Source organism: Galeopterus variegatus, unplaced genomic scaffold (genome assembly GCF_000696425.1).
Source record: "Galeopterus variegatus unplaced genomic scaffold, G_variegatus-3.0.2 Scaffold2157, whole genome shotgun sequence".
Classification (NCBI taxonomy): Eukaryota; Metazoa; Chordata; class Mammalia; order Dermoptera; family Cynocephalidae; genus Galeopterus; species Galeopterus variegatus.
The window spans coordinates 79,935-95,851 of NW_007728268.1; the positions used below are offsets into that span (position 1 = coordinate 79,935).

The 15,917-nt window shown below is 46.1% G+C and overlaps 1 protein-coding gene across 3 annotated transcripts; it reads right to left on the reverse strand.

The window, feature by feature from the left end:
* Positions 1-10,082: 10,082 nt before the first annotated feature.
* On the reverse strand, positions 10,083-15,830 carry FITM2 (fat storage-inducing transmembrane protein 2). 3 transcript variants are annotated; one of them, XM_008580772.1, is made up of 4 exons: positions 15,564-15,830; positions 13,007-13,358; positions 11,338-11,449; positions 10,222-10,308 (listed from the first exon to the last, which is right to left on the reverse strand). In XM_008580772.1, exons 1-3 carry the CDS (start codon positions 15,821-15,823, stop codon positions 11,342-11,344), a joined length of 720 nt encoding a protein of 239 aa, XP_008578994.1. In that variant the 5' UTR covers positions 15,824-15,830; the 3' UTR covers positions 10,222-10,308; positions 11,338-11,341. The 3 variants fall into 3 exon arrangements, with proteins under 3 accessions (XP_008578993.1, XP_008578994.1, XP_008578992.1); XM_008580771.1 differs by lacking the exon at positions 11,338-11,449 and having other exon boundaries at positions 10,083-10,308; XM_008580770.1 differs by lacking the exon at positions 10,222-10,308 and having other exon boundaries at positions 11,361-13,358.
* Positions 15,831-15,917: the final 87 nt, after the last annotated feature.

The following is a 15,917-nucleotide window of genomic DNA, read 5'->3' on the forward strand; positions in this document are numbered from 1 at the left end:
AGAGCTCATGCCCCCACCCCAATTTCTCAGAGGGAAAAATGGGTTAAAATGCCCAAAGAACGTTTAATCAGGAGTATAATTTGTACAACGGAAGGCATAGTTTTATTTATTTTGCAAAAAAAGTACAAGAATTTGCACATTTTTCCATCAAAGCCAAAAGAAAAAATAGTCACCCGGGGACAAGACAGGGCAAGGGTGAAACTTACATCACACACTGTCTGGCACTGCCCACCCCTTTGGCTACTCAAACATCCACACCGCCTTCCCCACTCATAAGTAAGCTTTCACTCAAGAACACGGACATCATGCTAAATCCTAACAGGATCAACTTCCCTCCTGAAACACGGACATGCTCACCCTCTTTCCAAAAGTGAGACTCAAAAAGCCCCATCAGTCAGTCACATCACTCTGGATGATGTTGGATTCTTTTCTCATTCCTCCTCTAGTTCTAGAGATCATAATCGTACCTTAATTACACTATAATATACAGATTAAAATGTAAATTTAACCATCACCAGCATTCCTTATATTCAATGTATTCAAAATATATACACACACATAACAAGCAAAATAGAAAATACCCATCGCGGCTACGGTCCTCATCTCTGTAATTTATCCCAAGGCCATTGCTGACATTTAAAATTTCTCTTTTTTCCACTAGCTATTCTATGTTCTCTTTGCCCTCAGCCAGCATCTCAGCTGGTTGGAGTATTTTTCCTGGTGAAATGACTCAAGACTTTGGTGGTCCTTGGGCTGCTGAGGTCTTCCATTAATCTTTTACTACTGGATGTGGAAGCACTATGGGACACCTCAGAGAATCCCCTAGTTTCTATATATAGTCTTTCATGCTACCATTGTGTAGCAGCAACCCAATTCATCCTTGATAATGAGGATCAATCACCCCAGCCAGTAGAGTAACCTACATCTCTCTCTGTAGTCTAAGTAGTATGAGGACCTCAATGGCCAAGAGGCAATCTAAACTTTTAAACTGAATTTTGATGTATCCCCCAATAGCAGCATTCCTCCCTTGGGGACTATAATCCCTAAACCATCCAGGTCTGGTGTTTCAGGAATGGGAAGCTGCAGTTTTGTGAACAGGTTATTATGTGTAATAATGAGAGTAGTCACTGCCACTTCCATGCCAGCATTGCTGGACCCATGTTTTCTAGCTGTGGGAGAAACAACATTGTGGTTTGTTCAAAGTACATACTGCATCCTGTAGCACAGCACTCCAGCACTGCAGCCTCTCCCCCCTGGCGCTGCAACAGTTTTCAATAGGCCATTCCAATGTTCCATAATTCCGGATGCTTCTAAATAAGAGTACGTGGTAAGACCAGAAAATTCCACAGGCATAATCACGCTGCTGCATTTATTTTGCTGTGATATCAAGTCTTTGTTTAAAAGTGATGTTACATGGAATACCAAGACTGGAAACAAGGCATTCATAAGTCCATGAATGTAGTGGTCAGAGAAGGCAAATCCATGTATAGAATAATCGAGTACAAATTGCTGCTCCCTCCATGGTGGAAGGTGTTCAGTGTGATCAATCTGCCATTAGATGGCTAGTTTCTGTGACGAATGGTGCCATATCAGGAACTCTGTGCAAGCTGGGCACTCATCAGTAGTATTAGCTAAATCAGTCTTGATGAGAGCAAGTCTATGTTGTGTCCATTTATAGCCTCTAGCTCAATTGCCACGATCATTTTGCACATGAGCCTACTGAGCAAGCACGATGTAGCTGGATAAAGAGAATGACTGACCTCTACAGAATGAGTCATCTTGTCCATTAGTTTACCAACCAATGGCCTTCTCTGCATTGGGCACCTTTTGGGGAAACATTTTCATAGGACACAAATGCCCTGCCATTCTGTGCCCGTTGTTAGAGGTCCATCCCCATACCTTCTCCCACAGTCCTTGTTACCAATACTCCAATCTAATTCTTTCCATGTTTTTGATCATCCAGCCAAACCATCCATCCAATGAATAAGTATAAATTCATATTTCTGAACTTCTGTCTTCATTTTAATAAAGTGGACAACCAGACGTATTGCTTGAAATTCTGTTCACTGAAAGGATTTGCCTTCTGCAATGTTTTTCAGGGCATTCCTGTAGTGCTACAACCATCCACTTCCAGTTGGTGCCAGGACTGAGTTTTTTCTTCCTCCATAAACTGATCATAGGGAATTTGCCACAAGGCCTTAGTGTAGACTGAGGAAGAGGCAGCAATGTGGCAGAATAGATGACATCACCAGGACTGAGTTTTTTCTTCCTCCATAAACTGATCATAGGGAATTTGCCACAAGGCCTTAGGTGTAGACTGAGGAAGAGGCAGCAATGTGGCAGAATAGATGACATCGTCTGAGCTATATCATTTTCACCAGATAATAGAACGCTAGCTTTATGGCTTGATGAACCAGACAGCACCCAGTTCATGATGGGGAGCTAAGGTTGCATAGTCACTTGGTGTCTCATGGTCAGGTGTTCAGTCTCTACCAGGGCCCTTTCTAAACTTTAAGACCTTCACCTCAAATACAGGGTTAAAAATTCACACCCTACTTACCCCAGAAGATTGCTTTGCAGAACTAATAAGATGATGATTGTGCAATTACTTTATAAACTATCAATTGCTATACATTTGTGATAGATTATTACTATTATGACCCTTATCACAGTTGCATGGGTTATTGATATCACTGTGGTAATGGATACTGTGGCATCCCACCCCTATGCCCCCGTCCCTCTGAGGCACTTGTTCCCCAGCTGCTGGGACTGTTGGCTGATGACAGCCCATAGCTGAGTCCCTCTCTCGGCACTGCTTCACCTGAAGGGACCCGCCTTACTCCAGGTTATTCCGCCCCACCAAGGGTGGCCTGCATCCAGTACAGGTAGACACGGGGACAGAAAGGGCTGCCCCTCTTGCCCCAATTTAGGAAATCTCAAAAGGGCCATCCCAGATCCAGAGCTCCCCATATGATCCGATGAGGTTCTGTAGCAACTGTGACATAGTTCAACTTCTCTCTCCACTCGATCCTGCTCCTCTCCCTCCCTTGCAGGTGATGTTCCCAAGATCACTCCCCAATACACCTCCTAAATGTAAATCTCATTTCAGAGTCTGTGTCTGAGGAAGCCACCCTAAGGCAATTACCATACTGCTTCCAGCACCCTCACGTACATTTGGCCCTTAAGACCATCCTAAGAGGTGGAAAGGGCAGAGAATGTCACACATACTCCTTGTTCAGATGAAGAAATTGAGGCCTAGTAAGATTAAGTAACTTATCCAGGACGCACATGAAGTCAGGGCAGAGAGATCTGACACAGCTCTCCTGACCCTCTGAAGGATGTTTTGACCATTTCCCTTCAGGAGAAAAGGCAGAGATGACTGGGAGGCCCAAAAATTTGAGCTGTGGAGGATGCTGCATTACAGCCTCTTCTATCTGCTGGAGCAGAAGCAGAAGGGTGGTGTTGTCCCAGTAGGACCCAGTCTCTGCCCCCAGGGAGCCTCCAGCCTGGGGGCTAAAAGAGAGCAATAGTGCTCAAAGGTAAGGGGAACTCTGGAAGCAGGATAAGAAGCAATTTTGGCCAGAGCAATAAGTGAAGGCTTAGCCTGGGTTATTGGGGATGGGGAAGGGGCTGATTAATCAGCAGGAAGAGGAGGTTTGTTTGGTCCTGCTGAGACTCTGCAGTGACTGCCATAGTGAAGACAGAGAAACCTCCTCTCACTTTGGAGACAGGGAGGGTCTTCATTTGTTAGAAAGGCTGCCAACTCTTCCTAGAACATTTTCCACAAAGACTGTTGCCCAGTTGAGCTGTGTCTTCACCAAATGCCTAACACATTGCAGCTTCTCCAAGGGCATGTGTTAGGCAATTAAGTTTTAGCCAATGTCTAAGAAGGTGGCGGGCAGATGGGAGGACCACCCAAAATGGCTGCAGAGAGTTTCAGGTCCTAGAACAGCACCTTTTCCGAGAATCACAAAAACCCCTCCCCCTTCTTCCTCACCACCACATCCCCTCCCCCCACGCCTGAATTTCTCCACCTATAGGAAAACCCCAACTCAGCTTAAACCCCGCTCGCTTCCCTCCCCTTCCTTCTTAGCCAATAGGAACAGTCCAGCTCAGCCTAACTGGATATAAAAGGCCCAGCTCGACTCTCCTGGCTGCTGCTCCCACTTCCGAGAGGGCAGCCCGCTTGTTCATTCTGCCTGCCTAGTACACTTTGGTTGAGTCCCTGTCTCCTGGTGTGTTTCTTCTGTGCTCGGGCCAGGGTTTTTTCCTTTCAGCATGTGCATGGAGAGAGCAGGGAATCCGGGCCTGGAGCTCTGGGAATAAAGGAGATGGAGTACAGGGGTGTGAAATGCAGAATCATCAAGGAGAAGGCCGAGCTGTTTTAACAAGAGGGAAGAAACACCAGGGGCATGAGAGTGTACAAGTTCAGTTGTCTCTCGTTAACAAGGTGAGTGGTGTAGACTGGTATGGAGTCTCTGTTCCCGGCCTTCCAGTGTTGTGTCTTCATTGGCAGGGTCAAAACTCAGTTATGGGAAGCCCAGGTTGTACGTGACAGCCCAGGAAGAGGATGGAGGAACACGTGGCCAATATTTTAAAGCCTGTCCTTGGAAGAGCGTCACATCACTTTGTTCACAATCCATTGGTAAGATTTGAATCACAGGGCCTTGCCAGCTGCAAAGGAAGCTGGGGAATGTCGTCCATGGTCGGGCAGCCTATTGCTAAGAAAGAACAGATTTTGGTGGACTAGCAGCCTCTGACATAAGGAATAACGTGAATGAGAAGAGGCACAGGCCGACTGCTGGAGAGAATAGTAAACTCAAAGAAAGTCCAGGCTGGAAGGTATCATGAACCCTCTCCTGCCTATTCTATGTACAGGGAAACCAAGGCCCTAGATGCGGTGTTATCTGGTTTGGTCAGGGTCCCACTGTGAGTGATCTAGAACCAAGAGTTCTTTCTCTGGTCCAAATTCTGTCTCTCAAAATATCACAAAGAAAACCAAGGGGGGAGGACAGGAAGCATCACTACGTAGGCATTTACTCAGAATCCATCAGCTGCCTAGCCTTCCATGAGGTGCGATCAGGGGATGCAGAGATGGAGACAAGGGGCCCGTCAGAGTTCAGTAGTCAGGAAGACCACAATGAAGCATCACTACGTAGGCATTTACTCAGAATCCATCAGCTGCCTAGCCTTCCATGAGGTGCAATCAGGGGATGCAGAGATGGAGACAAGGGGTCCGTCAGAGTTCAGTAGTCAGGAAGACCACAATGCCACTGCTGGAACTGTGGTAATGGGTGCCCCAAAGTTTACACAGTTAAGAAAGCTCTCTCCAACATTCACAGAAGGATTCCTGTTGGGGCGGACAGTAAGGGCTGCTGAAGGTCTCATTTTCTTCAGTTCATTGGATCCTCACTGCCAAAGTCACAGCCTCCATTGCCCAGGTCACTCCAGCTTATCTCCAAAGACCTCTAGCAACCTGGGCGCGCACTGCCCAAAGGCTTTATTTAGTGTTCTCATCTCTGAAAGGAGCTCGTAAGAATAATAACTGCCATCCACTGAGTACTAACTATGCACTATGTAGTTTTTGTAAAGTTACAGAAATTATTTCTAACCCTGAAAAACATAGCTTTTTATGTTTTATTAATTAGGAAACTGAGGTTCAGAGAGTTCAAATACCCAGGATACAAGCAGTCGTTTGGATTATTGGGCTTCTCCAATAGGATTACACGTCCACAGCCTTTGACATGAAACTCTGTAGCAACCGCCACTGTGCGTGAAGTTTATTCTCTGCCCATTCACATCGGTCTTGTCCATGTGACCTTCTTGGGCCAGTGGAATGTTAGTGGAAGGATGGGACATGAACAGAGAGTTTAGTTGTGCTGTGTGGTTTGGCTTTGGCTCGGATGCACCAGGGATCATCACGAGAAGAGCATGCCCCAAGGTAGTTGCTGCCTCTTTAGTCTGGACACCAGAATGAAACAAGTCACAAGTCTAGCTTGTGGCACAGCCAACCTGTAGCCTGAAGCAGAGGTCACCAGCTGAAGCCAGCCCATATCAGCAGAGCATTGACTTGTGAGTTTTGGGGTGGTTTGTCACCAAGTATTGTTACAGCAATAGCTGACTAATACAGTGGCAGAGCAGGGGTATGAAGCCAGATGTGTTAGAAGCCAAAGCCCTTGCCGTTTTCTCTATGAGCTAGGAAACTACAGATGAGATGATACAGTAAAAATGTCAGACACCAGATTAAAATATCAAAAGTAAATGTTAGTTGTTATTAATTTTATTCAATCTTGTAATTTTAAAATTATATTGATGACAGAAAGTCATTTCAGGGTTACTGGGACATTTAGGAGTTATACAGCCCAGGCTTCTGAGAGAGACATTCATTGGGCAAAGCTAAATCTCTTCACTAATAAGCAGCCTTCATAGGTGCCTGACATTTTAAAGCTTATATTCTCCCATCCATGATTTCATTAAGCCAATCAAAGACTAGTGAGGCAGAAAGTGTTATTTTCACTTCATAGTTGAGTAACATACTTGGAGAGGTTAAGTGATTTGCCTAAGATCACACAGCTGAGAAGGTGACAGGATTTGAATGCAGTCTGCTTGTCTCCAGGTCCAAAGCTTCTAATTACTCCAGATGAGACTTTATTTCTACCCCCATCCATCCACCCCCACGTCACTTCCCAGCAGCACTGGGGTGCCCGGCAGATGCAGCATGCTCAGGAAAGCAGGCAGAGGGTAGAAAGGCATAGGAGTGGAAGTAGGAAATGGGCTACAGAAGCTTGTTTGGGCAGGGCCTGAATAACTTTGCTCCAGAAATTAAGATGCTAATCAGGGGTGCCTCCCAGGCTCCCCACCCACTCACCTCTTAGGGACTCAGACACCCCAGGTGCACATACCCTGTGCAGCCACACCCTGGCCGAGAAGACAGGGCTCTGTGATAAGGCTCCCGGCCTAGTCCCCCAAATAAGCAGCCTGGGAACCAGGGTCAGGAAGTCTGTAGCTTGCCTGTGAGCGCACAGTACCTCAAACAAGATGGGACCTAGTTTACCTTGGCAAAAAGGACACCATAGATAAAATGTGTCCTTTTCTTTTCAGCTGTCCTAGAAAACAGCTCTCTCGCTCTCCCTCGCCCCCCTAGTTAACCCTGAAACAGACTAGAGTCTCAGACTCCACTCTCATGCTAGAGCACTGGGACAAGGCCTCCTACCTTCAAGGACCGTACATTTTAACCATCTCTGAGACAATCAAAATTTAAAACATTCACATGTATGGGGTTTCTTTTTCCTGATTTTAAAGTAAGTTATGGTAATAGTGGCAAATTAGGGACTCACTTTGCACTTGAAAGCATTTATATTGTGTCTCTACATATAATATAGACTCTATAAAGACACTATATAAATAGTGTCTTCATTATAAGTCCTGTTCTACGCACTTTGCAATTATTAATTTATTTAATCCTCACAACCCCGTGAGGCAGATACTTATCACCCATTTCACAGCTGAGAAACAGAAGCCAAGAGAGGTAAAGGAACTTGTGCAAGGTCACACAGCCAATGTGTGTGGCAGAGTCACTTTATTTAATCCTCACAACCCCGTGAGGCAGATACTTATCACCCATTTCACAGCTGAGAAACGGAAGCCAAGAGAGGTAAAGGAACTAGTGCAAGGTCACACAGCCAATGTGTGTGGCAGAGTCAGGATTGGAACCCAGGCAGCCTTTTGCTTTTCTAAATGCTTCATGTAAACCAGTTCTGCCTGAGCTGTGACAATGTCAAGGTAGGTTGGGGGAACACTCTGCTTTTGACGCTCAGCACACTGTTTGGAGTTGCTCGTTTCACTGTCTACGCCCAGCTAGACTGTAAACCCACCGAAGGCAGATCCGTGTCCCCTGAATTAATGGCTGTATCCCCTGTGCCTAGCACAGAGCCTGGTACACTCGGTGCTCCTCAACTACTGGGGCAGTGAATGTTGAACGAGGTGAGGCACTATTAACCCCATCTTGACTTCAGAAGCAGAGGTTCAGAGACTATGCACAGATGCGAGCTATAGTCAGCATGAGGCCAGGTCTTTCCACTTCCAGACTCCACACTGGACATAACATCCCTTATTCTTTGTACATTATATTACTGATAGAGAGTTACTATAATTTATTTAGTTGATTGGCATTTGGGTTGACAATTTTTCACTCTTGCAGACATCTGCAATAAAATCTTTATGCTTTTAACTTTTTTTTATGCTTTTATCTTTGCCTATGTCTATAAGCATTTCCATATCCCAAATCCCTAGACTGAGATTGTTGGGTCTGCACATTTTAAGTCTGGGTACTACCAGGTCATCATCTAAACAAGTGGTACCAATTTACCACCCGCCTTCCCCTGAGATACGAGAGTACCTGTTTCTGTACAGTGTGCGTTCAACTTTAAAACTACTCAAAGTGTCTAAAATGTACAGGGTTTCTCTTAATAGAAACTACCTTCTTGATAGCTATCAAAAATGCTTTGATTTTGAAGACTTTTAAAAAGACCTCTTAAGTCTTAGAGGGAATTAGGAAACGAGGGAATTAAGGGATTAGGAATTAGGGAATTAGGTTCAGCTCCCCTGTCCAGTAAGCTCCTATGAACCCATGCAATCAAGTCTGAACTACACTAGGGTGCTGATGCAGAGAAAACGGAGGCAGGTGGTGATAAAGTGCACCCAGAGGTCTGCTCCCCCATGAAGCCAGCTGCCACCTCAGCTGAGTGGGAGTTTCTTTCATGTTATTTCCTAAAATAAAAGTTGTAACCAGCTTGAGAAAAACTTTTCATCAAGCAGAACAGAGAAGCAGGGTAGGGATTAGAAGAGTGAGTGAGATTGTCCAATCCACCCCATTGCTTGTTTATTGTCTACTAGATGGGGAAACTAAAACCCAGAGATGTTGAATTACTAGTTCAAGGTCACACCAAACAGCAGAAAAAGCAGTGGTACAATCCAGCTCAAAGCCAGGTATTCTAACTTCTCGCTGGTGCTCTTTATATTAAAGCAGGGCACATCTGTGATCTCCACTGATAATCCTTTAAGTCTGCCTTTCTCCAATCTGTCGCTTTTGAAAATGATGAGAAAGTTAGGTTTCTTGAAAAGGGATATCTGAATAAAAATCATGGCAACACATCTATATGCCTTTGCGTGTGCTGTCCCCAACTACCCTGGACTCCCTTCTCTGCCTAACTGCTTGAACTTCTTGTTCTTTGAGACCTAAAAGAGTGGTTATCTTCTGTGAAGATATTCCCCGATTCTCCAGGGCAGCTGATTGTTCGTTCCCTGCTCTGTGTTCTCAGGCCCTCACCTTGCCCCAACACTCAGAAAACATTATGGTAAGACTGGTTCTTCTTCACAAGAGTGAAAATTCCTCAAATCCAGAGTCACAAATTCACCTTTGCAACCCCAACACACAGCCTAAGCTGCAAAGGGATGGACTTTGGACCACAAACCCCATGAGGGTGGGAGTTGGTCACTCTACCCCAGCTCCTAGTTCACAGTGTGATCTCAAGAAGGATTCGCTGCTGCCAAAGGAATCTGAAGAGGGAAGTTTTACAATGTGAGAATATTTTAATCCTGGAGCCACGGAGCTTTCGACAGACACTACCTGCAGGTGCCAAGCAGGTCAGGCTGACATATGAGTGGGCACTAAAAGGCACAAGAAACTCCCACGTATGGAGAAGCCTCTGGGGCTACAAAGTACTTGCAGAGATGACCTCATCTGAGTGACTCTGTAACTGCTCTCAGTGTTCCCTCCATGAGCCTACTTCTCCTTTTTCCAAGAGGACTGCTCCCAAGTCTGGCTGATCCAGACCTCAGGACCGTAACACACAAAGGTGGCACAGAGGGAAGGAATAAATCAAGCTCAGAAATCTATGACTGAACATATACTTATTTTACAGGACTTTGGTGGAAAAAATAAGAGTAACTACAGCCATGACATACCCTATACATAAAGAGTAGCTCAAGAAAGAATTATCTACTTTCATAAAGTGGGCGAGGTTTACTGGGCTCCAGACTTCCTTAAGCGTATTCAAAAAAACACACTCACAACACTGGAATGTGGGATTTCATTATCCAGTTTACTTTAATTTGCTTGTTTACACACACGATCTGTGTGTATATAACAGTGGCAAGAGTCATTCTCTAAATACAATCTGGTAACCAGACTATGACAGATGCACGTGGAAAATGAGACGTCAGTGAATGAACCTCAACGTGGAGAGGCAGAGCAAGCAGAGCAGTATTCCGTGGACGTGGATGCCCCCATAGCCTCTTGTTCAGCACCTGGGGACAACAGACACTTTTCAAGACAATACCAGACCACTTCCACAGGAGACCCAGACTTCAAATGGCACCTAAGAGATGTTCATTTCTCTGCCTTCTCTAGAGGAGCCAGAAAGTTCTAAAGGCTTAGTCAAGAAAAAGGAGAGGGGATTATCGCCTGCTGAGCACACATGCTGGGCACTTTTCACGCACCATTTCTCTTAATCCTAACAGTATTGCCTCAACTGTATAGACGAGGAAATGAGGCTTGCCTCTGGTCCTGCAGCTATCAGGAGCGGTGTCAAGATCTGAAGCCACATCTCACGTTTGCCTGAGCCCAAACTCCTTCACTCACACCCCGCTGTCTCACACAGGGAGAAGGCAAGGGCACTGAGGATGCACAAGCGTAGGATGCCTCATCGACACAGAAGGCTCAGTAATGGACATTTTCCACAGAGTCAGTTTAGTACTGAGCGTGAATCAGACTCGTGAAAAAAAGGTCTCTAGACTTAGGTGTGACAAATGAATGGAGTCACCTCGTGCTTGTTCCCTTTTGGTGCTGAACATGAAACCTGGGATTCAGGTTCAATTCCTCAACAAGCCCCAGCCATCTACCCCACCCCCCGTTTATAGATGTAAACTCCAGAGGGCAGAAAATTCTCTCTCGTCAGGACTGTCACATCTTGCCAACACTTCCAAAGCACTATGGTGAGGCCTCTTGTTGTCTCAGTGCCTGTGTTTCTGCCCCTTTTGAGTACAACGTATTACGCCTCACCCTTTGATTGATAAAGTTAACCTTCAGTTTGATGGGATTTAAAATACCTTAAATGTATCTTTAAATAAAAAAAATTTACCCTTAAGATTTACCCTCAAGCTCCTAACAACCCAAGCTTGAGCTAAGCCAGTCAAATGTAGAACTTCTTAGCTAATGCTATTATCAGGCTTGACTGTGGCAGAGGCATCAAAGCAGCTTCAAGAATGATGATGCAGAAGGCAAGGGGCTCCATTTCAAAGGCTTAAGGAGATAGTCTGGGAGAGGAGAGGGGATACCTTATCAGAGTGTGGAACTGTGCCTTTGTGGGATGGAGGAGACAGGACTTCCAACCTTTCCCAGCACTCTCAGTGAAGGCCACAGAATGACAGGGTTGGAAGCTGAGAGGTGCTGCAAAAGGGAATGAAAAGGTCACCTGACTGAAGTCCCATTGGACAGGCCCAGGTTTGGTTTGGTTTGGTTTGTGGTGCAACTAAGAATAGGGAGGAGCCAAAGTCATGCCACCATTTAATAAGGGTATTTTTGCAAACAGGCTGGCTTCTTGCCATCAGAGGGAGATATTTTACTTCACTTCTGAATTATCATAATCTTGTCCGCAAGGTAAAAGTGCTCTGGGCCACAGCAGAGTGATCGATGTACTCATCACATGACCCTGAAGCACTGTTTAGTCTATACCACTGATGTGTGGTCTGGCAAGTTTCAGTGCAAATATGCATTTTGCAAAATTACTCTGACTCAGCTTATAATTCATCGAATTATTATTAAAAGGCCTGCTTTCCAGTTTTATTCTTAACAGAGAAAACAGCCCCATGAAGTGGAATTTAATACCATAAGCCAAGAGTTTGGTTTATAAAAGGTAAATTAGTGTTCTAAAAAAACCCCTCAAAACAATCTACATGTGCCAAAGTGCAGTACTGAAGTTGTGGGCTGTTTTCAGGAGTTTTGTCAACAAAGAACAAATGCTATAGTTGTTATTAAAAACTATAAGGCATTCACTCAAAATAGAAGAGAAAAAAGGTAACCATATTGCTCCAAAACTCAACATATAATAGACAATACAAACAGAAAATTATCATTGTTCATTACATAAGAATCATCTAATACTCAGTCGCAGAGGCACTGCAATTTAACAGGCCTGTTTTGGTGGCTAATCACAAGCCAGTTAACAAATACTACAACCACAATGTCTTTCAGGCACTGGGTGTTTATAAAGAACCCTGCCGGAAATAAATGCTTATGCAAAATTGACGGAAGGGAAATACTGTTAAATAACAGCACTAACAGTCATTAAAATCGAAAGACAACTAGAACCAGGGAGAAGTCAGCAAAGGAGTCCTGCGGCTCTGGCCTCCCCTTCAGCCACACAAGAGGCCTTCCTGATTCTGTCCTTTCGCTGAGCCGTAGCTCTCCCCACTTAGGGACAAAAGGAGTGTTCCAGATTAAGGTGAAGTCTTGCCAGGGACAAAAATTGCCTGACTGGGAATGGTGGTGCTTATGACACAGGTGACATCACCAAGAATAGTCTGAGGACTAAACTCACTCCCCAGATTCTACCACCACCCACCAAAATTGCCTGATAAGCTTCCCCTCTGAAGTAGGATCAATATTTAGCTAAATAACTAAGAAAATTAAATGAAAAATATATTACTCATTGTCCTGTTATCCCCACCTTCTATTTCCCTTTTATTTCTTGTAACTGTCTTGTTTCAAATTCAAACTAAAGCTCTGGGGAGGAAGTCCTGGGGAAAAGGATTTCAGATACCAAAACCCATATGTTCCATACCAGCCCAGCAAACCAAACAAGGTGCCAAACACTTTCTGGGACAAATCATGGAAATAAACGGCTGTGCACAAAAACATTAACACCCAAATGAAAGTCAGGAAGCCCAGGGCGACGACCAGGGTGGTGACGGTGGTGTGGAGGCAGTGGTTTCGGTCCATCTTCACCTCGTGCAGCACGGCCATCTCCTCCACAATCATGAGTGCACAGAAGGTCAGCAGGAAGGAGTGGCCTGAGATGTCAAAGCCATGCCAAAAGCCTCCTTCCCTGTGGCACTGCTGCTTATTCAAGTGCTCCTTTCTGATCCCCTCCAGGGCAGGTGACTGGTAGCAGCTGCCTGTGTAGTGTTCGATGTTGGAGAAGAGGGCTGTGCAGATGTACCAGATGGTCGTGCCCACAAGCAGGGTGCTCAGCCGCCGCAGGACCAGGCCAACCTTGCCTGTCAGGTGGTAGTTGGTGAGGGCAATGAAAGGCAGGAGGAGAGAGAATGTCCAGGCCCAGGCCATTTTCACAAAATACCTGACAGAGAAGGAAAGTGGAAGTGAAGAGAGGGACATGGCAGGGAGAAAACAATGTCATGACTCAGGTCTCTAGATTCCCGAGGGAGGGAAAATGAGAAAATGTGATCAAAGCCACAGGTCTCAACACCTATCACAATCTGAGTATTCACTATGTGCTTCACTTACTAAGTATGTTAAATGTGTTAACTATTTAATCCTTAAACAACTCTATAAGGTACTAACCATTATTATCCCCATTTTACAGACAAGAAAACTGAGGCACAGAAAAGTGTCATGCCCAAAGTCATAAGGGGTGGAGCTGGGTTTCAAATCCAGGGTCTGAGGTCTTAAGCACTATGTTATCTGTAACAATGATCGAGCTTTCTCACACATTCACTTTCCTGTAGAAGACTCACAAGTACCCTGGGAGGAAGGTATCATTTGCCCCATTTCACAGACAAAGAATCTGAGGCTCAGAAAAGTTCAGTACCTTGCCCAGGGCCACACTCACTCAACCAGCAGCAGAGATCAAACCAAAGTTTGGCCAGCCCAAAATCCCATGCTTTTTCTATCATACCACAGTTCTTTCCTAAATGACAGAAATAGTCTTGGGACAAAGAACTTTTCTCCAAGCTAGAAGACATGGGTTCAAATCCTGACTCTGACTTGTTACTACATCCCTCTAGGCCTCAGTTTCCTTAGCCATTAAACAGAACTGAGAGCACCAGACTGACCAGTTAGCTCAGCTGGTTAGAGCAAGGTGTTATAACCACAAGGTCAAGGATACGGATCCCCATATCAGCCAGCTGCAAAAACAAGACAAAACAAACAAACAAACAAAAAAAAACAACTGAGGGGACCAAATGATTTTTAAGATCCCTTCCAGATCCAATGATTCACTAGTTCCCTTCTATTAATTAGCGTAGAGGCTTGCAACAAAATGCCAGAATCCATGGCTACCCCAAAACAACAGGGACTTATGTGCCAGGCTGCTTGGCTCCTAGCTCACCCAGGCCAGATAACACAGCAGCTGCTTGATCTGTCTCCCTGTGCTCATGAAAGGTGGCTAACCTGGGGACCAGCTGCTGCAGTAAACATGCTTGAAAGGGACTTGGGGCTCTCATAATCTATTCTTAGCCCAGCCTCTCAGGGTGGGTGAGAAAGAAAGGTGGGCCAAGGACAGAATGACTCTCTCCTAGGTTCCAGTGGTTTCTCAGACACCACCCTAGGGCCTGTCACCAAAATCTTCATTGGGACTGATAACCAGGATCTTACCAGAGCCAAGACCTGTCAGGCATTCAACAAAGCTGCCTGGGAGAGAAACCAGGGTATTAAGTGGATAACCAAAGTTCAGCTGACTCTCAGGAGAAGATGGAGACATTAATTCTGAAGAAGAATTAGGCTCCCATTAAGGGAGTAGTTTTATTTTTCAGAGTTTCCCTTTATTGCAGCAACAATATTTTTGTGTAATAAACTTACAATCCAGGAGTTTTTAAAAAAGAGGACGATAACTGCAAGGTCCAGCTGTTATTTAAAAAAAAAGAAAAAGAAAAAAAGAAATAAAAGAGAAAGAGTGGTTGGGTGGAGTTAAGGAGAGGTCTCAAAGCCCGTCTGGGACAGCTTTCCTGGGCCACTGCCATGTACTCTGGGTGGCTGAGAAGGTCCAAGGCGATCCAGGGGAAAGTTCATGGACTGGAGTGTTCCACTCCTGCGGGTATCTTGGAGTGGGGGTTCTGTTACGGGCTGAGGCGAAGCTCTCAAAGATGGGGGAAAGGGGTCTTTCACAGATGGTGATGGGATTCTGTCACAAGCTGCGGGATCCGACACAGGGAGGCGGAGGGCGGTGGCATCTCTCAAAGAGGGCAAGGGCCAACTCCTAAGTCCAAGGGGAGGTGGGGGCAGCAGCGACATAAGCTGGCTCATCGCCCCATCTCACTCCACCCCCCTAAATGCACACAGACATGTACACAATCCTGCTGGGCACTCCCCGCCCGGTCAAGCTCATGTTGTCCTGTCTGGGTCTGCAAACGCGAACTGCTAGTGACACTAGCTACTCCGGGCTCCCTCAGTCACGATACGCGTGCAAATGCAGCTGTCACGAACGGGAGGAGGACTTCCTTTCCAATGACTCGTCCGCCAGGGGGAACTAACCCCCGGCTTCTCTGGACGAAGCGACAGCAGGCCGGCTATGGCGGGAAAAGGAGAGGACCCAGGGTGCACTCACACGTTGAGGACGTTGCGCTTGTTGCTGAGGTAGCTCTCGGGCAGCGGAGAAAGCTCCTTGACGAGGGAGCCCGCCAGCATGGAGGCCACCAGCGCCCAGGGCAGGTAGCGCCGCACAGACACCCGCACCAGCGTCCCCCGAAGGAACCACGCGCAGCGCTCCAGGTGCTCCATGCCGACCTCGTCGGCCACCGTCCGCCTCCCCGTGCCCTTTCGGCCACCGTCTTGCCCTTCGCCCAGGCCGGCACTGTCGCCTCCCATCGGGCGCATGCGCACTCCCCGCGGGCCCCACCCCTTGCGGAGCCCTCGCGCTCCGTAGCCCGCGCGCTCCCCCTCGTGGCCACTGGTGGCCTCT

Excerpts from the sequence above, each read along its gene's own strand:
- FITM2 (XM_008580770.1), bottom strand. The coding sequence starts at position 15,823 with ATGGGAGGCGACAGTGCCGGCCTGGGCGAAGGGCAAGACGGTGGCCGA. Across the intron at positions 13,359-15,563 it reads AAGCGCAACGTCCTCAACGT|GTATTTTGTGAAAATGGCCT; the intron begins GTGAGTGCACCC and ends CTTCTCTGTCAG.